The 26,428-nt window shown below is 24.8% G+C and overlaps 2 protein-coding genes across 4 annotated transcripts; both read left to right on the top strand.

Annotated features, from left to right (window-relative positions):
• Positions 1-2,073: 2,073 nt before the first annotated feature.
• LOC111678181 lies at positions 2,074-24,694 on the top strand. 3 transcript variants are annotated; one of them, XM_046946535.1, is made up of 4 exons: positions 2,074-2,275; positions 14,727-15,130; positions 21,560-21,652; positions 21,761-22,685. In XM_046946535.1, the coding sequence occupies exons 2-4, from the start codon at positions 14,969-14,971 to the stop codon at positions 22,133-22,135; spliced, it is 630 nt and encodes a 209-aa protein (XP_046802491.1). In that variant the 5' UTR covers positions 2,074-2,275; positions 14,727-14,968; the 3' UTR covers positions 22,136-22,685. The 3 variants fall into 3 exon arrangements, with proteins under 3 accessions (XP_046802491.1, XP_046802492.1, XP_046802490.1); XM_046946536.1 differs by lacking the exons at positions 2,074-2,275; positions 21,560-21,652; positions 21,761-22,685 and adding exons at positions 14,444-14,593; positions 24,183-24,350; positions 24,413-24,694; XM_046946534.1 differs by lacking the exon at positions 2,074-2,275 and adding an exon at positions 14,445-14,593.
• Positions 24,695-25,222: 528 nt separating this feature from the next.
• On the top strand, positions 25,223-26,048 carry LOC124419008. Its single transcript, XM_046947106.1, has 3 exons — positions 25,223-25,246; positions 25,573-25,743; positions 25,908-26,048. Exons 1-3 carry the CDS (start codon positions 25,223-25,225, stop codon positions 26,046-26,048), a joined length of 336 nt encoding a protein of 111 aa, XP_046803062.1.
• Positions 26,049-26,428: the final 380 nt, after the last annotated feature.

Raw genomic sequence — 26,428 nt, 5'->3', positions numbered from 1 at the left:
TATTCTTAAAAACATTATTCTATATTCTAAAGTTTTCTAAAAACCCCCTTTTAAAAAAATGTCTAGTAGTTTTTATTATAGAGTTTTCTATAGTAAAGAAAATAGCTTCCATAAGCGGTTACTATATGAAGAGTATTTTTTAAAAATATTCTCTAAAAATTTCTTTGAAAATTTTTTTGAAAAAAATTCTTTAGGAAAAAGTTTTTATAGAAATGTGGTTTACAAAACTTTTCTATAAAAAGTTTATTTTTAAAAAAGTTTTCTATAGCAAAGCGTTTTCTTTAAACAATTTCTTAAAGAAAAGTTTTATATGGAAAAGTGTATTTTGAAATAATTTTCTATAATAAAATATTTTTTTTTAACAATTTAAATAGAAATGTGTCCCATTTAAACATTTTCCATACAAAAGTGTATTTTTAAACAAATGTGTATGTTTCAAAACAAATTCTATAGAAAAATATAATAGTGTCCATATTTTTAAATCAAAGTCTTCTTTAAAAAAAGTTCTATTGAAAAGAATTATCTTTAAAGAAATTTCTACATCATAGTGTCTTTTTTAAAACTTTTTCTATAGAATAATGTCATTATTAAAAAGTTTTCTCTAGAAAAATCTTCTTTAACAAAATTAAACAAATTTTCTATAAAAAAAATGTTCTTCATTTTTAAAAAAAGGGTTTTTAAAAAAGTTTTTTATAGAATTTTTTATAAAAAATATTTTTTTCAAAAAGTTTTCTGTCGCAAAAGATCTTCTTTAAGCGTTTTTGTAAGTTTTCTTAAAAAAAGTGTATTTTTCTTAAAAATTTTTTATTAGAAAACTGTTTTCATCAAAATGTTTTCCACTGGGAAGTATTTCTTTAAAAAGTTTTCAATAGAAAATGTTTTCTTTATGCGGGCTTCTATTGAAAAATGTTAAATGTTAAACTTTCTACAGAAAAAAAAAGTTTTCTGTAGAAAAAATTTTATTGTTGATTTTCTTGAGATAATGTTATAAATTTTATAAGAAATTCTAACTTGGATTAGAAATTCAAAATTTTATTAAAAATAAATAATTTAGTTTAAAATGTGAAATTTCATTAGAAATTAAAATTTTATAAAAAAATTAAAATTTTATAAAAAAATTACAATTTTATAAAAAAATTTAAATTTCATTAGAAATTAAAATTCTGTATAAAATTTGAAATTTCATGAGAATTTTTGTCAAAAATTCGAAAATTCTTTTTAGAATTTGAACAAAAATGAACAAAAAATTTTAAAATTTGACTATAATTTCAAAATTTTACAATTCCAACAGCAGTCTTGTGAAGAGAATATGTCATTATTCCAACAGTTGGTTATAAAAGAGTAAATTCCATAGAAAAATGTCGCTTTCTGTTAAAAAGTTGTTATCTCAACACACTTTTATTATACTTCACTTCCCCCTAATGGGTTAAAGTGAAATTTAAGTTTTCTTATTATCACTCTCTCAACTCAATACTGCAACAACAATAAATAAAACTCGATTTTATAACGAACGCATTCAATTCACTTTTGAATACTCGTTCCACATTTCTTCTTTTACATTTTCAATAACATGCATGTGTTTTACTTCTACTGGTTACAATAATGCGTATTTTTTCTTTTTTAAAATTAATACATATTATTATTTTTGTTTTCTTTTTTTTTACGATGACACTCTTTTTTATTTTCATTTGTTTGTTAAAAAATGAATACTCTGCCTAAAATATTTGTGTTGAAATTACTTTGTGAGTGCGGAGGGAAGAAAAAAAAGAGTAAAAAATAATTTCACATATTAAAAGTTTCAGTTACGCGTGGATCTTTCATAAGTTATGTACTTGAAATAGTTGGAAAGTAAAGTAAATAAATAAAAACATACAAAAACCTATAACAAATCTAAGAAAAAAAAACAAATAAATCTTAACAAAATTTTAATTAAAAAAAGTGTTGTAAATTATTTCCCGCACTTTTTTTAAAGCTTATAAGCAATCGAAAAAAAAACAAATATAAAATAAATAAAATTTGGTGCTTCATACGTCATTAATTTGTTTAAAAGGTGTTCTCGAAAAAGTTTGTTAAAAGATTATAATACGCTCTGCTCTTTGTGTTTATTTGAGTATTACTTAGTGTTTTTATTAAAAAAAATAAATTTCGTAAACCAAATTTTTTTTATAAGTGCAAATGTGTATTTGTTAATGAAGAAATTTTGCAATAAATTTTATGTGTTGTTTTTCGATGAAATGATTTTTATCCGACATTTTTAATTAACAAATTAAAAAAGGTAAATTTTTTTTCTTAATTTTAATGTGTTTTATTAATTACAATTTAATATTTACATATTTATTTTTGTTTGTTAGAAATATTAATCACAAAATCAAAAATATTCCTTTTAATTATGTCACGTTTGTGTCTTAAGTCTTTGGTTTTAAGAAATAATTTGATGCAAGCAAACACACAGAATTTTTAAAAGATTCTTATACATTGAATAATTTTAAAAAAAATTATACATAAGTTTTACTAACAGAGACACACAAATGCAACAAAAAAATATATATATTTTTGAGAATACTCTTTTCTATATACAAAATGGTTTAATTAAGATTCTTTTCTATAGAAAACTGTTTCAAGAAGATACTTTTAGATAGAAAACTATTTCAATAAGACAATTTTATATAGAAATATATTTATAAAATAATTCCATAGTTAACTGTTTCAAGAAAATACTATATGGAAAATGTTTCAAAAAAAAAAGAATTTCCTTTAGAAAACAGAACTTAAGAACACACTTTTCTATTGAAAACTTTTTCAAGAATACACTTTTCTATAGATAAGTATTTCTAGGAAACACTTATCTATAGTTTCAGGAAAACACTATTCTATATGAAAAAATGAATACTGTTTCCTATATAAATCGTTTAAAAAGTCACTTTTCTATAGAAAACTGTTTCTAGAAGACACTTTTCTATAGAATATATATATTTCAAAAATATACTTTTTTATAGAAAATTATTTCAGGAAGACAGTTTTCTATGAATAACTGTTTCAAAAAGAGGCTTTTCTATAGGAAATTGTTTAAAGTACACACTTTTATATAGGAAGCTCATGAAAACTCTTTTTTTATCAAAAGCTGTTTCAAGTATAATGTTTTATGAATACATTTTCTATAGAAAACTATTTGAAGAAAACTCTTTCTTATAGTAAACTGTTTAAAAAAATACTTGAATATTGTTTCAATAAGAAACTATTTTATAAGAAAAACTCTATAAATCAGACAGTATTCTATAGAAAATTAGTATAGAAAACTCACTGTTTCAAAACGACACTTTTCTATATAAAAATATAAAAACTTCTACTTTTGAATAAAAAAATTTAAAAAACATTCTATAAAAAACATTCTATAAAAATTATTAAATTTAATTAACAATAATTACATTTGCATAATTGCATATGTTTTGCATCAAAAAAAAAAAAAAAAGTCGACAGTTTTGTGACCAGTTTATTATGGGCACAAAAACTGCTTTTAAAAAGCAATGCAATGTAATGTCCTTGACATGACAACAGCACATTTTAAAATGACTTTAAAGTTCCATTGTTTTGTATGTGAAATTGTTACAAAAGTCAATTTTTTAATTGGATTAATGCATTAAAAAAATTATCTCCAGTTAATTATAAAAAAAATAAGTTTCATGTATGTTTTTAATGAGATACATACATAATAAGGATGTCCTCAAGAAATAGTTTCTTTCTATTTAAGGCTTTAAATGCTCAATTTAATAGATTTTACGGATTAAATTTATTAAATTGAAATGCTAAAAAACAGGCATATTTTGGATCATTTAAAACTCATTTTAAGATTAAATCAAGTTCTAAGTTTCGTTTGATCCCATAAGGGGCTTAAAACGCACTAAAACCAACACTTACGTGCTTTGCTGATTGCCTGAGATTGATTCAAACATTTTGCACTTGATTCCAGTCAAACCCGGCTTACCGTACTATTGAAACCGATATGGAGTGTTTCACGCCCGAATGACTTCATTCATGTTTTACTTTCGATAGGCAAATTTCTACATTTATTGTATTTTTCTTTATGAAATTGTCATATGTGAGCAGTTTTAGATATTTTGGTCTTATTAAGACAGTTTTTTTTTATAGAAATGCGTTTTTATATCGCAGTCTTTTCAGGAATGTGCAGTTTTTATGTGATGCACTTTATTTTCTATAGAATGTTTCTTATCAGATGTGCTTTCTAAAGAATCATATTTAATGAGGCCTATGTGCAGTAAATAAAATTCAGTCCAGTTTCCTATAAAAGATTTGTAATGAGCTTAGTTTTATATAAATATATTTTTTTGAACAGTTATCTATAGAAATGTGTTTCAGCTTGGCAGTTTCTAAAGAAATAAAAAGACTATTTTTTTTATAGAAATATGTCCTAAGAGAGAAGTTTTTTTTTAAAGGATATATCTAATAAGGCATTTTTTTACTGAATAGTATAGTTTTCTATCGAAATATGCGTTATCAGGTCAGTTTTTTACAATAGTCTAACTTTGGATACTTTACTTTTGAACACTGTATATTATAAATATGTGAACTTTTGAGCAGTTTTAGCAGTTTTCTGAAGAAATTTATTTTTCTGTATCATATGAAGGCCGTTCGTATGACAAGACAGTTTTCTACAAATAAGTGTTTTAGTAGGGCAGTTTTTTTTAATTTAACTTATCAGGACAGTTTGCTAAAGAATTGTGTCTTATGAAGGCAATTTTTTATAGAAGAAGACTTACAGATAGTTTCATATAAAAAAGTGTCTTTTGAAGACAGCTCTGATCAATGCTTTTTTTTATAAAAAAGTAACTTATTAGGACATTTTGCTATAGAAATTTAGAAAGAATAATATTTAAAATTTTAAATGAAATAAATAAAGAAAAAAATAAAAATAAGTTTCAATTATCAAAATAATTTTATCAAGCATGTTTTGCACCTATAACAAAAATGATGATATCCCTTACCAAAATTGTAAAAAAAAATATTTTTTTTTCGAAAAACATATTAATTACAACAATTAATGTCAATAATTGAGAAAAGATTTAACATTGATTAATTCATTAATTGTATGAATTAAATATTTAATAAATATAAAATTGATTTTTTATTAATTTATTAATCAAGTGAATTAAATTGTTTGGTAGAGAATTTTTAAAAATCAATTAAGGAGGAATATCCGAGCTTTAGCAATGCGTTTAGCATTTACAAAATATATCACGTTATTGTAACTATTGAAAATATAAAGTGTTTCATAAATCGTCAAGAAACTTGAATATTATATGCCTAAAATTTTATTGACTATTTAAGAATTATAAATTCCTAGCACAAAAATTCAAAATAAAAACTGAAATAGAAAAGAAGGCCAGAAAAATTTTTCAATCAATTAAAAAATTTATTGAATTAAATTAAAACTTAATCAAAATTTTACACTTAGTTTTCAAACAACGAGATAATTAAGACTAATAAAAATTTGTTTAAATAAAAATTAAAGAAATAGGAAAACACGTTAATTGAAAATAAATTACTGATAATTTTTTCTGTAAATATATTTTTTATAAATTAGATTTTTGTGAAAGTAATTTTCTATAAAAACAATCATTCTATAGCAGTTTTCTATATAATGAATATAATAAATGAAATGGTTTGTTAAAACCGCTTGAATTTAAGCTAATATTATTTTTACAAATTATTTTTATAATTAATTGTTTTTGTGTTTGCTATTTATGTATATGATTTTTCTCAAAAACCGACAATTGTTACATTAAACTCACGTACAAACAGCTTCAACACGATTTGATTTAATTGCACCATTCATGCCATTAAAATAATATGAGGTCGTAAACAATTGATATGCCAAAATGATAATAAATTTTAGAGCTGCAAAAACAAACAGAACTTTAGACAATAAATGTTTTTTATAACTCTGAACTTGTAAGATCTCAGTTGTTGCGTTTTTTTTCAGTATGTTTTACAAACAGAAAATGTCTAGCAAAACAATTATGTTCTAAATGTAGATTTATTGAGTGCATAAAAAAAATTTTTGTATTTAATAAGAATTTGTTAAAATTATAATTAAGTTAAATGTATTTTAATTGTTACAAATCATAAAAATGAAACATTAAAAATACAACGAACTGATTTTAAAGTCCAATGTTTGTTTTTGCAATTAGAAGTGCTAAACCTTAAGGTTAATAGATAAATAATACAATTTATGGAATTTTTAAAACAAATTTTTAAAGTGCACAGGAGCGTGTGAAGTGAATACTTTATGAATTCGTTGTTGTTGTAGCTTTTTGTTCCAGCTAAGAAGCATAATACATTTTTATTTAAACATTAACTAGGCGTGTTATTAAATTGATTTTTTTTAATTAAAACCATTCAAAGAACAACATGTTTATTAAACATTTTCAATTTTTTTCTTTAAAGACTTGTCTAAAATAATTTTCGTTTAATAAATGCTAAATGTTAAAAGAAAAGGTAAACTGAGAAAAAACTTTACAGAAAAAAATTATAATTTATCATAATATTATTTTAATTTTTTTATAACAATTATTTCCAGTGTAACACAACAATGTTGCTAATTTTCAATAAAAACTTCTTATAATTCAATGTTAATTTAGATAAAATACAAATTATTTACAAATAGTTATTTTTAATTTATATACTAGTTCGTTTTGAAACAAGTTTTATGGTCTTAGAACAAACATTTTTTTTATTAAATCAAAAGACTTAAGCAACGTACTTGGCTTTTAACCTGTTGCCAATGATGCACAAACGAACGCACGCATCCAAAGTATTGTAAATTAGAATAATGATAAAATTATTCTTTTTTTTTCAAATTCAATAACATTTAAAGCCTAAAGGCCATTTAGTCATTAAAAAAGATGCTTTAATATGTAATAATTATTAAAAACTAAAATTATAATAAACAATGTTTGTCTTTCGTTCTCCCGTCGATTTCGCTGCGTGATATGTTGTTTTTATTAAATAATTTGTTTTAATTAATATTTAAAGTTTAGATTAATATTTAATATGTTTGTATTTGATGGCCTAAAAAGAGTTTAATTTTTTGTAGAAATTTCTAGAATTATTTTATATAGAAAACTGTCAATAAAACATATTTTTCTTAAAAAAAAAAAACATATTGAAACAAACTATAGTAGGGTAAGGCGGACTATATAATACTCTACATCTGTTACAAAAGTAAAATGTTATAATATTTTGGACATTTAAGTCAAATTTGAAGGGGAGTTTTTATTGGGGGCTAGGGTCAAAAAAATATAAAATTCATGAGGGTCTCCAAAACTAGTATAAAACTTTGTTTTGCATCTTTTTGTCGAGTATATTAAACATATTTATGAACTTAAGCCATATTTGGTGGATTCAGTTGTATGGGGGCTAGGCGAAATGGACCGATATTTACCATTTTCAATAAGCTTTGTCTATGGTACCATAGAAGATTGAGTGCGACCTGTAGTTTGATTACAAGGTTTACAAGCCCTATTCTGGTTTTTATTGTTTTTTTCAAAATAGAGACCTGTAGGTTTATATGGGCGGACGGACAGACATACGGACAGACGAACACAGCTAAATCGGCTCAGAAAATGGTGTACTTTAAGATGAGCAAAGGACCAATATTATTGTACGTTGCAACCAGCACAAACCCAATATACCCTCCACACTAAAAAAGTGTAGTGTATAAAGATAATTTTCTATACAAAACCATTAAACCAATTTCTACTATTTTAAGAGAAATTTTTTTTATACGCCTAACATTAAATTTCTGTAAAAACTGTAAAGAAACTTTTGTAAAAGAAACCGACTAAGAAAGAGATTTTTATAAGAATTTGACTAACTATACTTAAAAAAATAGCTTCAGAGACACAGTTTTCTAAAATTAACTCCTTTGAAAAGTTACTTACTTTAACAACTGGGTGCCAAATTGCACTAAAAATTGCTTATGGAAGATATAAGATAGTTTAGTTGCTTTATGGAAAACTGAGCACATTTTTTTTTGTATTTAAAACAGTGTCTCATAGAAACGTTTCAACACAAAAGTGCTTAAAGAATTCTGTAGAAAAGTACAGATCTCAAGATATGAAACAATTATGTTTTCGCATTTTTGAAATCTCCGTACTCTAGTCTATATTGTGTAAATTTATTGGATCATAACTTTTGAAAATATCGACATTTTTTAATGTTTTAATTATAGTGTATTGGATTTTAAAACATTTAAGCGTTCTCCTCAAAACAACTTTTGTACTTTAGCCTTTTTACCAAAGAATTGATATTTAATTTTTAAAATCAACTAATTAATCGTTTTGAAATATTAACCCAAAAATGTCCCATTACTGACAAAAAAAAAAAAACGCTAGCAAACAAAACGATTTTTTGCTAACGATTTACCAATCCCACAAACCACAATATTAATTAGCAAACAGCCATAACTTTAAACTTCAAAATTCCCCAAATGTCAAGTCATCATCATAGATGAAATTTGTAGTAAGATTCCTCTAATAAATGACCCATCTCTATACAAAACAAAACATTTTCGACCACGAAATGACCTTATGAATGAATGAATTGAGATAAACAATAAATAAACGTTAAATATGAAAAATATTCATGTATGCAAAGTGATTTAGTTTTTTAAAGGAATAAATTTAACCAATTTATAAGAATAAGTAAAATTTCCAAATTTTTAGTTTTAACAAAATAAATGCATTGCTTTTTTGCAATAATTTTGTAATCAATACAATCATCTACACAAAATCATTTTTATATAAAATAAAATTTGATTATTTTGAAATGGAGTTTTGATCAATGAAATTGGCATCATTTTGTTTGAGTGAATGTCTAGCAAATTATTTGTAATCGGTCACTCAACCTGTATTTATATTACAAAGATTTGTTTTTTATATACGCCTTCGCCTCATAAAATATTTATTTTTTTATAATATTTAAATGTTTAAAGTTCATCTTAGTTTTGGTTTATAAATGTTAGTTATTTATGATGTTGCTGATAATGAGGCCTTAGAAGGGTGTGTAGGTAGTTTTGTAGTTTAATTGATTTTAAAATTTACAAAAGTTTTAATTTTGAATGTTTAAATCTATTAACAACTTTTGAATTTTAGGACAAATTTACCGAATATTGTATTATTATGATGATGATATTGATTTTTATTTGGTTATTTTCCATGAATAGCAGTGTAGCCACTTAAAAATATTTATAAACATTAAATAATATCGAATTTGATGAAATATTACTTTTGTGATCATTTTAAAGATATAGTTCAAACTAAAAGCTGAACTTTTGAGAAATCCATTGAACTTATTGGTATCAATCAATAATAAATAAAAAGTCTAGTATACAGTCTAGTCAATAGTCTGGTCTATAGTCTAGTCTATAGTCTATTCTACAGTCTAGTCTATAGCCTAGTTTATAGCCTAGTCTATAGCCTAGTCTATAGTCTTTTCTATAGTCTAATCATAATCTAGTCTGTAGTCTGATCTATAATCTAGTATATAGTCTAGTCTATAGTCGTGTCTATTGCCTAGTCTGTAGTCTTGTCTATAGCTTATTCTATACCTTAGTCTATAGCTTAGTATATAGTCTAGTCTAGCCCAAGTCAAGTCTATTCTTGTCCAGTCCGGTCTAGTCTGGTCTAGTCTGGTCTAGTCTGGTCTAGTCTGGTCTAGTCTGGTCTAGTCTGGTCTAGTCTGATCTAGTCTGGTCTAGTCTGGTCTAGTCTGGTCTAGTCTGGTCTAGTCTGGTCTAGTCTGGTCTAGTCTGGTCTAGTCTGGTCTAGTCTGGTCTAGTCTGGTCTAGTCTGGTCTAGTCTGGGCTAGTCTGGTCTAGTCTAGTCTAGTCTGGTCTGGTCTGGTCTGGTCTGGTCTGGTCTGGTCTGGTCTAGTCTGGTCTGGTCTGGTCTGGTCTAGTCTGGTCTATTGTCTATTGAATGGACCCTGCATGACAGAAAATAAAAAACTCCATTATTAAATTCTTGTGCCATTAGTTGCCACTGTATGATATTTACTTTATTTGAACCAAATAATTCCCAGCAAATCATGTAATGTGTTGACTACATATTTGTTACTATACTTTAAGTTTGATCCATTAATATTTATCATTAAAGTTTTCAACGTTGTCGTTGTCATCGTCATCATCATCAACATCATGATCGTCAACACAACATTATCAGCATTATCGTCATGTTTGTTACAATTTCATTGCCGCACTCTGTCGAATTAACTCATTTGCTTAACAAACGACCTTGAGACTATTACCGGTTTATTAATAAAGTAAAACAAACATAAACTAACTCACTCGAACGTCGTCTATAGGTTTTAATTTTCGAATGTTTGTATTTTTGCTTTAGTTTTTTTTCTTTTAGTTGTCTTCGCATCTTTTTTTCTTTCGAATTCGATTTTAGTTTTTTGTAAATAAAAAGGGGTTTTTTAGTTCACACACACACACGCATATACTCGCATTTCTGGATGTGGTTGTATTGAAGTTTTAAGTTCATTATTAATGCCATGTTAATCAATTTAGTATCCATAACCTAAATTTTGTTTTTGTTTTTTGGCCATTTTATACTTTTTTATTAAATATTTTGGTCTTTATATTCATAACAATAATGTTCATCATGATGATGCTGTAAGATTTTTATTGTATTATTTTGCGAGAAAAAATTTTATATAGTTTATAAAAAAATATAAACACCCATAAATGCATAAAATATAGTAATTTTTAATATTTGTAATCTTTTTTTAATATTAAAATAAATAATGCAATAATTGGAAAGTAACAGTTTAATGAAAGATTAAAGTTTTCATTATTTCACACATATTACTTAATATTCATATTTTTTTTAATTTGCAAGAAAAAGTTTGGTAATTATTTGCTACATTATTGCTTAAAATATTAAATTTGCTATAATAATCTCAAATTTTCATCAATGATTTTGAGGTATTTATAAAGAGTTTGTTGCTTAAGTCTTTTGTTTTTCCCCTTACAGGCAAATATATTTTTTAGATTTTTTTCTTTGAAATAAAAATATTCCTTAGGCCTGTTTAATGTTAGGTTGATATGAATTTGAAATATTAATTTAACTGTTATGCAAATTGTTATGTTTCAATTTAAATTTATATATAATGGTGATATGATAGAATTTTATGTTAAATTGTGTGTTTTACAGAATATAAAACAAAATTATTTTGTTTCTCTTCATCAAAATGAACTGTAAATAAACGTCGGTATATATAAAACAAGCTATAAAAAATCCAAACGACTTGATATTGAAATAAAACTATGAAATTCCAAAAGTTAGGGAATGAATTAATATAAATAAAGCTTAATGTTGAAATTAAAAATTCTTAACTATTACTGTGTTATATCTCTCGACCCTGAAGTAATCTATGTTTCTTCAGATCAAAACTAAAGGTGACACATATTAAATTTTGAACTAGTCTATTGACCATTATATTAACTACTCTATGAACTAGTTTACTTGATCTATGAACTTTCCTATTGAATTAGAAGAAGTATTTAATATGACTGCAGTATTTTTATTAACACCGTCAATAACAACACATCGAAATATTGATGGTTGACTCACAAAAGTATGTACATATATTCTGGGTCCAAGACGATTTAGTCTATTTGTTGAAAGCACGATAGAGTTCAATTGGAAATAATAATGTTAGGTTAAGTCAGTTCTTTTTCATGAAAATGCATTTTGGCAAAAATAAAAAAACAGTCTATCCTATTGTGATTTTAATCCCAGAAAAAAGTGATATCAGTAGAACTTGTCTGCCCGATTATGATCGTATGTATTAACGGTATTTTTATTGTAATGATTTTATATGGGTCAAACCCGATAAGCAAATATTTTGATTTCACGGGAACCGGGCAGAGCGTAGGATTTTCTCTAGACCCGTTTATTGTAGTGGTCCCTTAGGGGTACACGGGGAATACGGAACTTACCTGCTCGTACACCTAGAGTGAGTGTGTCGGAAGATTTTGTGTATCGAATTATTGAGAAATGTGATTGAATGGTCATGGATGAAAGGTATCTTATACTTGTGATACTATTGAATTTTTCTTTCTTATCCGCTTATGTTCCAGGAAAATTCAGTTCATGCCAGAATAACCATAGTGTGTTCTCTGTGAAAAAGAACAAAATCCTCGGCTAATTTGTTGAATTCGTTCTTCAGAACAGACGACTGAACAGAGAATAACCAATCTGCATAGTTAGGCAATGGATCAGCAATGAAGTTAGGCAATGGATCAGCAATGATCAACTGAAAAAGTTTGTACATGCCCCTGTACAAAAATTGGCATTAACATTTTAGATACACAATAATTCAACCAGTGGTTGAAAAAGTACCACCGTAAAATAAGGCCAACACAGCAAGTGTTCACGTAATGCACTTCAACATCTGTGTCACTTGATATCGTCCTAGCAATGTTTCGTCATGTGGGAATTTATACTATTGCAATTTAAGCACTCCGTTTTTTCTGAGACTTTTGCCTGGAAGATCTCTCTATCTGGGTAGTAATAGATTCCTACGCGTGTTTGCTCCTTTGTTCCACTTGTGTTTGGTTTGCGATTGTACACTTCTGATGATTGTGTGTAGCCTTCCAATATGTCCAATTGCTATTTTAGAAGCGTGTTCGCTAAACACCCTTTAGTAGTTCGATTTTACGCTTTTTGTCTAATGAAGTCCACCGGATTATTGATGCATAAGCTAAAATTGATATAACTACACTTTTACAAATCCATTTCATAACTAACTTTTTCCTAAACATCGTCCAGCATCGATGTGCCAAATATTGTTTGATGTACGGAAATTGGTCCTGTCTAAATTTACAAAAAATATATCATCCCGATCGGAGTTACTTTCTTTGTATTAGCCCATATTTCTCCCAATATAGGTTCAAATATGGTACGCAATATACCAGGTGGGAAACGAGTGTGCAATGGGCATTTCAATGACTCCTACAACCCACTGCCTATGTCATCGATCAGAGATTTCGATTGGATAGGTGTTTTGGACAGGTTTTTTCTATATTAGATACGCCATCCTTAAAATAATTGAACTTATAGTTCATACAAATTCATTTGCTTAACTGACTTCATTCAAACTGAATAATTTAAATAAAGTTTGTTTCTTAAGTCTTTTGTTTTGCACTTTTACATTTATGTGAAATTTTATTATTTGTAACATATGCATATTAATTTATTTAAATATTAATTAATCCTTGATCTTTAAATGATCCAAAAACTGAACTGCAAATATATGCTAAAACATTTATTTAGAAAAAAACTAATTAATTAACATTTCTTATGACTAAAGTGCAATACATTATTAATGGAAGGTTTGTTTTTTTTACTAAACTGGTTTAAAATGAAATTGCAAAATACAAAGTCGATTTGAAAAATCTGAATGAGAACACAATTATTTAATTAAATTTAATTAGTTTAGCAAAAAAAATAAAAAAACAACATAAATAAAGTAAATAATTAACAAATTTCAAAAGAAAATTTATAGATATTTGAGTTTAAAATTGTATTTTGTATTTATTTTAATTAAATTAAAAAAAAAACTGAACTTTATGACTAAGGGGTCATAAAGGTCTGAAATTTATGCAAATTAATTTTTTATGACTTTTCATTTTGTTTTTGTGTTAACACAAAAAATCAAGTCTTTTTGAATTTTACAAAGAGTTTTATAAATATTTGCACATTCACATTGCAATTTTTTTAATATTAAGCTTTTGTTTGTGTTTTAAAACTTAATGGTTTTTGTTAAATTATTGAGTGTTTTTTTGATGGTTAAGAAAATAAATAACACTTTAAGCTTAAAATGAGTGTTTTTTAATAATTGTAAATGTATTAGTGTTGGGTAAGAGAGTGGTGTTAATACCAACACTTTTGCAGCTTAACAATCGATCTTTCAATGACAATAATTTAGAGTGAGAGCTTTTTGTATGCTTCGTCGCTTTGTTTTTGTTTAGCTCTTTGTACTCAAGAACAGAGTTCGTTGTGGTCTAAAAAGCTGTATTTCTTTTGCACCAATGAGCAAAAAACTACTTTAGCACTCTTTGTGTTGATGGTGTAAAAGCGCAAGCGCATATGACCAATATAATTTTGTTGTTGGTTTTGTATGTTTGGTTGTTGTTGTTGTTATTGTCATTGATATCTATCAAATAAGGGGAGCTTCTGGAAGTTTAACAAACTCTTAGCTGTGATAAGTCCCTCTCCCCCAAAGGGGTGAGCTTCGTTTATGGCCTGTTGTTTGTTATTGTTGTTGCCATTTATTGTAATGGTAGAGGTGTGTGTATTGTTGTTATTGTTTTGTAATTGTAGTGGTAGTGCGCCTGGCAGTGGGTTGTTGTAAGCGCAATTTTTGGCCACTGCTAAATCACAGACAAAACTTATGTCTGCAGTCATTTGCTTAAAGTTACTGAACGTAGTAATAACGTAAATTTTTGCTACCACCGCTCATCTAAGTAGCTCCTGCCAAATTTTAGCGTGTCGTGTTTGTAAATTTGGTAAATTACATTTTTAACGTAGAAAAAAATTTTTAAACTTTAAGATTTTAGAGGTTTAAAAAAATATCTTAAAAAATTTTAAATTTTTCTTAACAGAATTAATAAAACAATTATTTTTCTTATTTCTTTGCAGTTTTTCCTTAAGTAAGAAGAAAAAGTTTTACCTCAAGTGAAATTTATAGGCAATTGCAAAATATATATTTAATTGTTTGTGTTCGTGTGTAAAATATTTTTTTTTACAAACCGACAATTTAAGAGCCAACCAAAGAGCCTATCTAACTATTATTTACAATAAGTACGCTAACAAAACGTAACGTACAGAAAATATCTATAACAATACAATAACAAAAATAAAAAACAGTAACAGCCATCAAAATGCAATCACTCAAGTGCAGTTTAAGTTTAGTTGTAGCATTGGGCTTATGTCACATGTGCATGGCCATGCCAGGACGCTACATACGCGCCGCCGATGATGATTCTCTAGTAACACTACAATTCGATGACAATGAAAGTGATTTGAATCCCCTTAATGCTGAGGTATGTACAAAAATTTTCGTTATTTATTTTTAAATTTTTCATTGTTTCTATTGTATGTTGTCTTAATTTCATGTTTGGCAACTTTGCCAGTGACTTTTTGTGTTTTTTCTTAATTTTTTTGCTTTTTGCAAAATTTCGTTTTTCTTTGCTATTGTTTGTTGGTTAAATTAAAATCATAAAAAAGTGAATGTTTTGTAGCCTGCAATTTCGATTAATGGATTAATTTAAATTTATTTTTTTTGTTTGCCTTCACTTTGTTAATTTAATTGTAAAAAATTTAATTAACACTATTGTAATTTTTTGGGTTTTTATGTTTGTCAATTTATGGGAACATTTTATTTAAAAACTTCTCTTTTAAATTTAACAGCTTAAATGTGACTAATTTTATAAAGTACAAAACAAATTTATCAGTAATGTATATTATTTAATATATATTTAGTTTTAGGTTACTGTGTAAAATTCAAGTTTTTATAAATTTTACTTGAAAAAAGAGGAAAAGCTTAAATTAAAATTTAAAAATCTGTGAAAAAAGAAGTAGGCCAAAATATTGATAAAAAAACATAACCTATATTATGTTAAGCTTAATTAAAGAAGGAAATTTGTTATAACAATTTCACCTACCGGCATAAATACAACCGACATGGTATTTGGGTCATTTTAAATATCAAATATATATAAAAGATTATAAATGGCGCAATTTCTTCTACAAAAATGTATAGTTTTTTTTAATTTTTGATTACGGAAATTTTTTTATAAAAAAAATGTTTTCCAAAAATTTTATTTAAAAAAATTTATCGATTGTTAAAAATTTTTTATCACAAATGTTTAACAAAATGATTATCGAATTTTATTTTTGATAAAAAATTAACGATCATCAACAAAATTTTCTGTAAATATTAAGCGTTTATCGAATATTTTCTATAGATATTTAACGATCATCGAAAGTTTTTTAAAAATTTACTAATCATTCAAAATTTTGACTAAAAATTTAACGATCATAAAATATATATAATAAAAATTTACCGATCATGCAAAAGTTTTAAAAATATAAAGATCGACAAATATATTCAATAAAAATTTACCGATTACAAAAATTTTCTATAAAAATTTAACGATCAACTAAAAATTTTTATAACAATTTAATGATCATCATCGAAAACTTTTTTTAATGGTAATTAAAAATTTTATGTAAAAATTTACTAATCATCCAAAATTGTTTATAAAAATATAACGATCATTAAATAAATTTTACCGATCATCAAATATATAAAAATTTAACTAAAATTTAACGAAAATTTTCTTTAAACATTTAACAATCATCGAAATTTTAACGACAATTAAAAATTTTCTATATAAATTTACTGATCATTCAAGTAACGATCATCGAATATATTCAAACAAAAATTTAACGATCATCGACTATTTTCTATAAAAATTTTACGATAATCGAAAACTTTGACGATCATCAATATTTCATCAAATTTATTGATGTTCGAAATTTTATATACAAGTATATCGATCTTTGAAATTTTTATAAAAAAAAAACTTATCAATCATTGAAAATTTTCTATTAAAATTTACCGATCTTCGAATAATTTATACAAAAATAAAACAATCTTTGAAATTTTTCTATAAAAATTTTGCGTTCATCGAAATTTGTATTAAAGTATTTACCGATTCTCGAAAATTTTGTGTAAAAACTTACCGATCTTCGAAAATTTTCCGTAAAAATGTAGCGATCGATAATAATTTATAATTATTTGTCCATAATCGAAAATTTTCTAAAAATTTATCGATTGTTTTTAAGAAACTTATTGATTATAAAAAAAATAATTATCATTCAAAATGTTCTATTATATATAAAAAATTTAATGTAATTCTAGCCAACTTTACTAACTTCAGCTTAATAAATCTTTTTCAAGAATTCTTAAAAAAATAATATTACGAAATCAAACACGTTTTTTTTGCTTCAGACTAATATTAGAAATCTAGTCTTAAAATAATAAAAACTAAATAAAAAACAAAAACTTCAAGAGAACAAGTTAAATTGAAAAAAAAAAACAAAAATACTTCAAAAATTTATTGATTCGCCTTCAATATCAATGTTATTTGGTATTAAAAAAAATATACATATATATATAAAAACCAGAATACTAATTAAACAATAGATTTTTATATTATAACGAATAGACTATTATAAAGAACGACCATTAAACATTTTTGAAAATGTGACATGAATTTTAAATTATAGTTGTAAAAATAAAAAAATACATGAATTAATATCACTTCAAATTCACACATCAATTACTCATCTGTCTAAAATTATTACTTGCTTTCTTTCAAGTATTATTAGCTATGAATAGTTTTTTTTTATACAATTGTGTTATAAAAATCTTTTATAAATTGCATAACTTATATTTCTCCCCACACTATTTGTATTTAATACATTAAGCATAAAATATTTATAAGTTTGTGTTAATAATTTATTTAAACTTGTTAACATATTAATTGTTTAACTGAAGAAAGAAGTAAAATTTCAATTTTAAGATGAGTTTCAGTTGTAGACACACTGCAGGAGATTTGAAAAAGGGTAGTCAAATAAATAGTTAATTTTTTATTATAACTTCTATTCATTAAATAATTTTAAATAGTTTTTGATTAGTTTTTAAAATATTTGAAATATTTTAAAATCAATTATTAATATATTATCTCCACATTGTCATTACCACTAACAAGTTGTTTGACATGCTGACTTTAAACTGTCAATTTGTAAATGTCATTTCATTATAATTGATATGCATTTGTATATATTTCATTAAAATTTTTTAAGACATACATTTTTTAAACCATCAAAAATGTTATTATGTTTTAGGAATTAATTATTTATTATCTTTGTATAATTTGTAAAATACTTAATATGTTCATTGTTTATACATCATTTAACACTGTAAATAATCATTTAATTAAATTATCATTGTAATATAGTCTCATTTAAATAACATTTTGTAAATAAATTAAATAAGAACTCATTCTACAAAGCCATTGATCGTGAAACCGATACCTAATAAGATTACCATAGATTAATATATATATACTTAATTCAGCAAAATCCTCTAAAATTATTGCATAAAAACTAAAAAAAAAATTAAAAAATTGTATATAAAAATTTGAGGATCATCGATACAACATTAACGATCATCGATAATTGTCTCTTAAAAAATAGTGATCATCGAAAAGTTTCTATATAAATTAAAGGGTCACTAATATTTTCTACAAACATTTAACGATCATCGATAATTTTTTATACATATTAAACGATCATCTAACATTTTCTTTGAAAATTTGACGGTCATCTAAACTTTTCTTTAAATCTAACTTTTTTTTACTAAAATTTAATGATAACCAAAATTTTTTAAATAAAAATGGCAATCTAAAATGTTTTATAAAAATTTAACGATCATCGACATTTTTCTTGAAAATTAAAAGAACATTGAATAATACCTGTTAAAATTTTACGATTATCGAATAATTTTTAAAAAACTTTTACGATCATTCAAATTTTTCTATAAAAATATAACGATCATCGAATATATTATGTAAAATTGAACAATCATCGAATAAATTCTATAAACAAATTTTGATTTACAATTTTCTGTAAAAATTCAACGATCATGAAAGTTTTTCTATAAAATTTAAACGATTATCGAATTTTTTTTTATTAAAACTTAACGATAATCGAATAATTTCTATAAAAAAATTGGCGATCAATTTCTATAAAAAAATTGGCGATCAATTTTTATATAAAATTGTAACGATTATCAAAAATTTTTTTATAAAACGTTAATTGATAATCCTTTTGAAAAATTTAACGATAAATAAAAATTTTCTACAAAATTTTCATGATCATCAAAAAATTGTTTATGAACATTTAACGATCGTCGAAAATTCTGCATTAATATTTAGTGATCATCGAAAATATTCTAAAATCATATTATCGATCATCGAAAATATTCTGTTAAAATTTTATGATTATTGGAAAATTTTTTTAAAACATTGAACGAATATTGAAAATTTTTATAAAAATTTAATGATCATGAAAAATTTTCTATAAAAATTTAACCATCACCGAAATTTTTATATAAAAATTTACCGATCACCAAAAATTTTATATATATATCGAACATAGAAAATATTCTATTAAAATTTAACGATTATCAAAAAATGTTTATAAGCATTTAACGAAACATTTTATAAAAAAACGAACATCGAAAATTTTAAATAAAAATTCCCTAAAGTACAAAAATATATAAATTATAACCTAATTATAAATTAATACACCTGTTTTTTATAAATAATATAATTAATAAAAATAATAAAAACTGATCATACTCAATATGTGTATGACTTTAAATCGTAAACGTATTGTCGTAGGTCTGTTTTAGTTTTCGTTGAAGTGCGGCTTGTATAGCGCACTACTCGAGTTTATGTTTTATAATTTATTGTGTTTTGTTATCACATTTTACTCATCGCTTTTTTGTTATGGTGTTTTTTCCAAAAAAATTTTTGGCCCATTATGTTGTATTTACTTTGTCTTTCGCTAGATTTTGGAGTTTGTTTACTAAGAAATTGTTGTTGTTAATAAAATTAATTTCTTATATTTATTAGGTTGTTTAATACGAGAGAGTGTTAGTGTGTTTTTATCTCAAGGTCGTTGATGTAAAAGTGAATGATGTCAACGTCTTTTTTTTTGCTGAGGGAATTATTCATGCTTGCTGTGAATGAGTTTTTACCTTTTTAATTAATTTATTTATGAAATATTTATATTTAAGTTAATTGCTTTAATTGCTGTTCTATATTGCTTGTTGAAAAACCATTTAACAAAAAAAGCCTTGATTTGTTTGTATTTTAATCTAATCTGAAACATTTTTGTTTTTCATTTTTAATACTGGTTTTACTAAGATTACATTCTTGCAGCGATATTAGGTCAAGTTTAACAGCCATTGATAAATACAATTTAATATTTAATATGTATGAAAATCAGTATAAATCATTGCGTTTGCCTCAGTTTAGTTTTTTTTCACATTAAAATGTTAATTAAATGTATAACAAGCATGACTTTTTTAGATTACAAGTAGCTTATATTTAAACATTTATTTGAAATTTTGCTATAAAAATTTATCGATCTTCAAATATTTTCTATAAAAAGTTATGGATTAAAAATTTGTATCGAAAATTATAAAAATTTATAGATATTTGAATATTTTCTATAAAAATCATTAATGAAATTTATAACAATTTATTGATCATTGATCGAAAATTATCATAGAGCATTTTTTATATTAAATGATCAATCATTGACAATTTTCTATAAAAATTGATTGATCTTTGAACATTTTCTAAAATATATAATTAATAACTTAACTTATAAAAATTATCGATTATTAAATATTTTCTATAAAACTCATCGATCATTTAAATACAAATTTATCGAACGTTAAACATTCTCTATTAAAGTTTTTAATAAAAATGTAACGATAACGAACATTTCATAAAAAACATTACGAGGATCGTAGAAAAATTTTCTATAAATATTTAACGATCAATGAAATTTTTCTATAATTTTCTACAGAATATGGTTTCTACTAATATATTATTTAATTTTTTTGGATCATTGAACATTTTCCTTAAAAATGCATCATTGAAAATTTTATATAAAAATTGATTGATCAATATTCATTCAACATTTTCAATAAACATTAATCGATCACTTAGTATTGTTTAAAAAATGTATCGATCATTGAACATTTTCTATGAAAATTTATTGATAATTGAAAATTTTTATACAAATTTATCGATCATTTCCATACAAATTTATCGATTAATAAACATTATTGATCATTCCACATTTTCTTTTAAAAATGTAACGATCATAAAATATTCTATAAAAAATTAACGATCATCGAAATTTTTTTATAAATACATTTTATATAAAAAATTGCCCGTCATCAAAAATTGTCTAATTTTTTTAATTGGTGTTAAAAAAAACATGTTAAATTAAATTATTTTAAGATATATAAATTTGTGAGTAATCGAAGTCTAAAAAAATTAATTGAAATTTTCGGAAATGGAGGTTTCAATATAAAAATGATATAAAACTTTATTCCGAAAGGCCCCAGAAATCGAAAGCATTCTCACACATAATTAGCTTTCTTATTTTGATAAATAGTATTCTATTGGTACTGGAATATATAATTATTTATGCTAAAGTTTTCTTCAACTTTTGTTATGTTAATTTTGAAAGGAATATCTATGTTTCTTTAGAATATCATTAAAATGATAAAACAAAAGAAATTTTCTTATCAGTATGTATTAATAAAAATTATAATATTTCTTTATCCCCTTAACAAAAAAAAAATGAATATTTTCTAGGCCGTACCTAGTGATGAGTTAGAACGTAACAAAAGAAAACTTCCCGATGCCACCTTTGAGGCTAAAAACGCTGTCTTGGGTTTCGTCTTTGGCGTGAGTATAGATCCTTTTTTAAACATTTTCAAATTCGTTGCGAATTTAACAAACTAATTTGTATGTTTTTCTCTCTTTATCTATCTCTTCTCTCTTTGTATCTTTTAGAAAATCGACAATTTCTTAGATACTAAAACTAGAGTGATCGAGCAATTGGATCGTGCTAATGTAGAGAAAAACAAGCAATGGGACATTCCAAAACCAGTACCAATCAATGATTTCCAATCTTTAATCACTGCCATTGTTTCACCCAAAATCCGTTCTATTGGTAATATTGCCAACGACTTGACCACTGGTGTTTTGACTACCATCACCGCCTTCAGTGGCAGTTCTTCGGGTGGCAATAGTAATAATCCCAATGCTGGTTTGGGCAATGTAGTATCGAAATTCTTGGGCTTCTCTGGACCCATTTTACAAGGTTCTTCGGCTGGTGCTGGTGGCAGTACAACACCTGCTCCTGATTCTGATGAGGCTGGCTATTAAGCATTATTAACAAAATTTTATTAAGAAATTAATTAAACACAGGTGTAAACAGGTGTTAGCTACCTATTGAAATACTACAAAATTCATTGTAAATTTTTTGTTGATTTTCATAGTTTTAGTTTAGAAATTTTTTCATATACACAAAAAAATCATTAATATTTTATACCTACTAATGTTTATAAAAGATATTGTTTAAATATTGACATTATTCATAAATTTTATATTTGAAATATATATGTCCTTCTTGCTACTTTTAAACAATTCGATTTAGCTTGAATAGCTTTGCTACTTAAAGTTATGCTTTAAATATTATTTTTATTGCTGCCTTAAAGTATGCTAAGTGTTTTAGTTTATGAGTTAAATAGAATTGTTTATTTTTTAGTTAAATTGTTGATTTTCTTTGAAATTGTTTTCATACATTTTCGTACTTTATTGTACATGTTTCTATATCTATTATAAATAATTTTATACTCCTTCGCATACAATTGTAAATATTTGCATTATTTTAAAAAATCTCAACACGAAAATCTTTGTCCTATTTCTTTTTTTTATTGTAATACTTATAATTTAATATTTTTCGTTTTGTAAATTGATAAATAAAACAAAAATATAAAGATGACAATTTTTGGAAAGAAATTGTTTTTTATAAAAAAAAATAAATTTTCTTTTTTTATATATAAGGGATAGATTTAAAAATTCTATTAAACAATTTAGAAATTACATACGTTAAATGAAAAATGGCCTCAAATGTCCATATCGTTCAATGTTTTGACGTGACGTAGTTATGTGTGAAATAAGTTCAGATTTGTATTCTATATCTTTATTAGAACTATTTCCTGAGGAATTTAAATCAGATTTAAAAAAAAAATCACTTTTTTAAAAAAAAAGTTTATAAATTTTAAATATATTAAGTGATTTTGAAATTTTAAATATACTGCTTACTGAAAGATGTAAAAAATTGTAATAAAATCTCTGACTTGTTTGTCTGCTTTTTGAGAGTATGATTATTTTTGTGCAAGTCTTTGGAATACTTTCAATATAAAGCTTCATTCACACCTATCGAAGATTAGTCTTAAGTCACATGAATTTTTGAATTCAATTTTAAAGTAAACTCTATTCTCGACAAACTTAAAAATAAATTGTCAGTATCATTTTTAAGTAAAGTTTTACTATAAAATAAATTACGTATTTGGCTTTTTAATAAAAAATATATATTTTAATTTGGTTGTCCGTCCACCCAAAACCTAAATATTGTAAACACTTTTAAGTGTCTAAAACTTCTTCATAATATGTTAAAAGCAATTCTAGGAATATTTCTGAAAATCGGTTTAAATAAAAAACTCTTTTGTGCGCCATTCCTACAACTTAAAACAGTAAAGAAAAACAAGGTCTAAAACATGTCAATTTCCTTTCAGCATTATATAAGTTGCGATATAATTATTATTACATTTAAATGCCTTACTGTATGCTACACTTTTAAAACAAAATCTCGGAATATTCATGAATAAAATTAAAAGGAACATGTTCTTTGATTTGCAAACTTAAATAAATAAAATGAAACAAAAATAAAAAATTATAAAATAACATCATTTGCATGAGCTTCATATTCGTGGTCTTTTTTCCAACATATGATCATACATTCTGAACTAGTTTTAAAATTATTTTATGTTAAATGTTGCAATTATTATTACAAATTCAAATATGAATATCTCGAATATTCTCGAAAAAAATAATTTTTTTAAATTGTAAAACTCAATTTAAAATATAAATCATTTGCATGAGCTTAATATATGTGGCTTTTTTAAATAAAAAAACATCATAATGATCATGCTTTTTTGTGCTTTTGTCAAATTAGTTTTAAATAATTTTGTGTAAAATATTTCCATTTAGTTCATAAAGCAAAAAATGAAGTAGTGACTTGTGCTTTAAACTAAAAAAAAATCATCAAAAAATCACCATCAATTATAAGTAAATAAGAAAAATTGGTAATCCTTAATATTATCATGAATTTTGAAATAAATACTTATGTGAAAATTTTCCCTTAAAGATTGCAGTGAAAAGTTTCAAGCCTGCCAACACTACGCTAAAAATGTATCCTGCAGATACACCCATATTTGATCGTACTAGTGTATCGCTGGAATTACCCGACAGACTTTTCACTAATACTTTTACTACGGCTTCAAATGCTTCGAAAATTTTGGGTAAATTTATAAAAGTAAGTTATTAATATTAAAATAATTCTAGATCATCAAAATTATAATAAGTATAATTTTTTAGAATTCCAGTAGACGTTTTTCCTACTTTGCTTATTTCCTCAAACCAATTTTTGGTGATGCATTAATTATAAAGGATACCGCTGAACTTGCTTTGCTTAACTCGACCACAACTACAACTACTGTGATGCCAGAAACTTCAAGTGAGACAGATAGTTCTTTCATGGTGACCACATTAAGTCCAGAAATAACTACTTTGATGGATGAATTGGATGAAACAACTATTAATCCTTTAGTTTCTAATATGAATGAAGGCACAAATGAAGTTTAGAAGAAGACTTAAGATTTTTTTTGATTTGTTGTTTTTTTTTTGTTAAATTAGTTATTAAGACTTTTTTTGTTAAAAAATAAAGCTAGTTTAAAATTAATAACACTGTTTATTTGAGGCCTTATTCATAATTTTTTTTATAAACGATGTGTAAATCAAATTTTGTATTAAAACTTTGTTTTATATAGATTTTTTAATAGGGTGGTTTCTTCATGGAAAGAATGTTATAACAACATTTAAGAAAACATTTAATGCTAGGAATTTTTAATGATGATCTATTTCTACTTTATATTTATATAGTCTAGTGTATAGCCATGTCTATAGTCTAGTCTATAGTCTAGTCTATAGTCTAGTCTATAGTCTAGTCTATAGTCTAGTCTATAGTCTAGTCTATAGTCTAGTCTATAGTCTAGTCTATAGTCTAGTCTATAGTCTAGTCTATAGTCTAGTCTATAGTATAGTATATAGTCTAGTCTATAGTCCAGTCTATAGTCTAGTCTATAGTCTAGTCTATAGTCTAGTTTTTGTCTAGCCTATGTCTAATCTATGTATTATCTATGTCTATTCCATGTCTAGTCTACAGTTTATAGCCTATTGTCTACTCTATAGTCTAGCATATAGTCCAGTCTAAAGTTTGGACTATAGTATTGTCTCTTGTTTGGTTTATATATTCTGTACGTTTGTATGTAGTATGGATTAGTGAAAAACTTTGATAATTTGAATTAATTCAAAAAGCTTAAAATAATATAACAAACCGTAATTGATCTAAGGAGTGATTAACAAAAATTTCTAAAACTACAAGAATTACTAACATTGGTAACTGGTTATTGGTTTATTTAAATAATTTTAATAAAAAGCTAAAACCTAACATGAACGCTCAAAATTTCTATTTTTAGTTTGAACACAAACGTGTAAAACGCGCTGGTGGTAAAGGAGGAAAACCCTATCCCGAAGACACACCTGAATTTGACCGTGGTAATGTTTCATTAGATTTCCCCGATGAACTTTTCAACAAATCGTTTGCTACCCTAACAAATGTGTCTAAATCTATATCACGACTTATTATGGCAAGTAACAGTGTAACAAAAAAGCTTTTATTTGTATGACTAATCTAAGCTTTTGCTATAAATTAACAGAAAGCTTTAAATGAAAACTTTTTTGTTTATGTTATGATTTTTAAATTAATATAACATACATTTAACTGCTTTCTTTTTATTTGAAATTTTAACAGAATTCTGCCAGACGTTATGCCCGTTTTGTTTTATTCTTCAAGCCAGTCTTTGGTGATGCTTTGGTGGTGCAAGGTTTTGAAAATCCCACCACTACCACCACAACTACAATTGCACCCAATGATAGTTTAAATGAAATTTAATTTTTATTTCGTGGAAAAAAGAGATTATTTTTTTAGTAATATTTATTTATTTTTCTTCATTACTTTACTTTTATGTACATTTATCATATGAATTTATTATTTAACGGTTGAAAGTTAAAACTTTTAATTGCGTATATATAGCACAATTTTCATTTTTTATACATTTTTATATTTATTGGGTTTTTTGTTATACTTTACACTTATTTTAAATAAATAAATAAATAAATAATTGTTTTGATGATTTTATGGTTGTTTTCCTAATTATTTTAATATTAAATCTGTAATTTAGTTTTGTAATGATTTAATCTGCTTAAAAGTTATTTAATGTTGTTTAATCATTATTATGTCATGCGTTGGGTAACTAACTAACTAATAAGCGT

This window comes from Lucilia cuprina, chromosome 3 (assembly GCF_022045245.1).
Source record: "Lucilia cuprina isolate Lc7/37 chromosome 3, ASM2204524v1, whole genome shotgun sequence".
NCBI classification, from domain to species: Eukaryota; Metazoa; Arthropoda; class Insecta; order Diptera; family Calliphoridae; genus Lucilia; species Lucilia cuprina.
The sequence above is the reverse complement of the archived record's forward strand: the minus strand, read 5'-3'. Positions and strand labels throughout refer to the sequence as shown.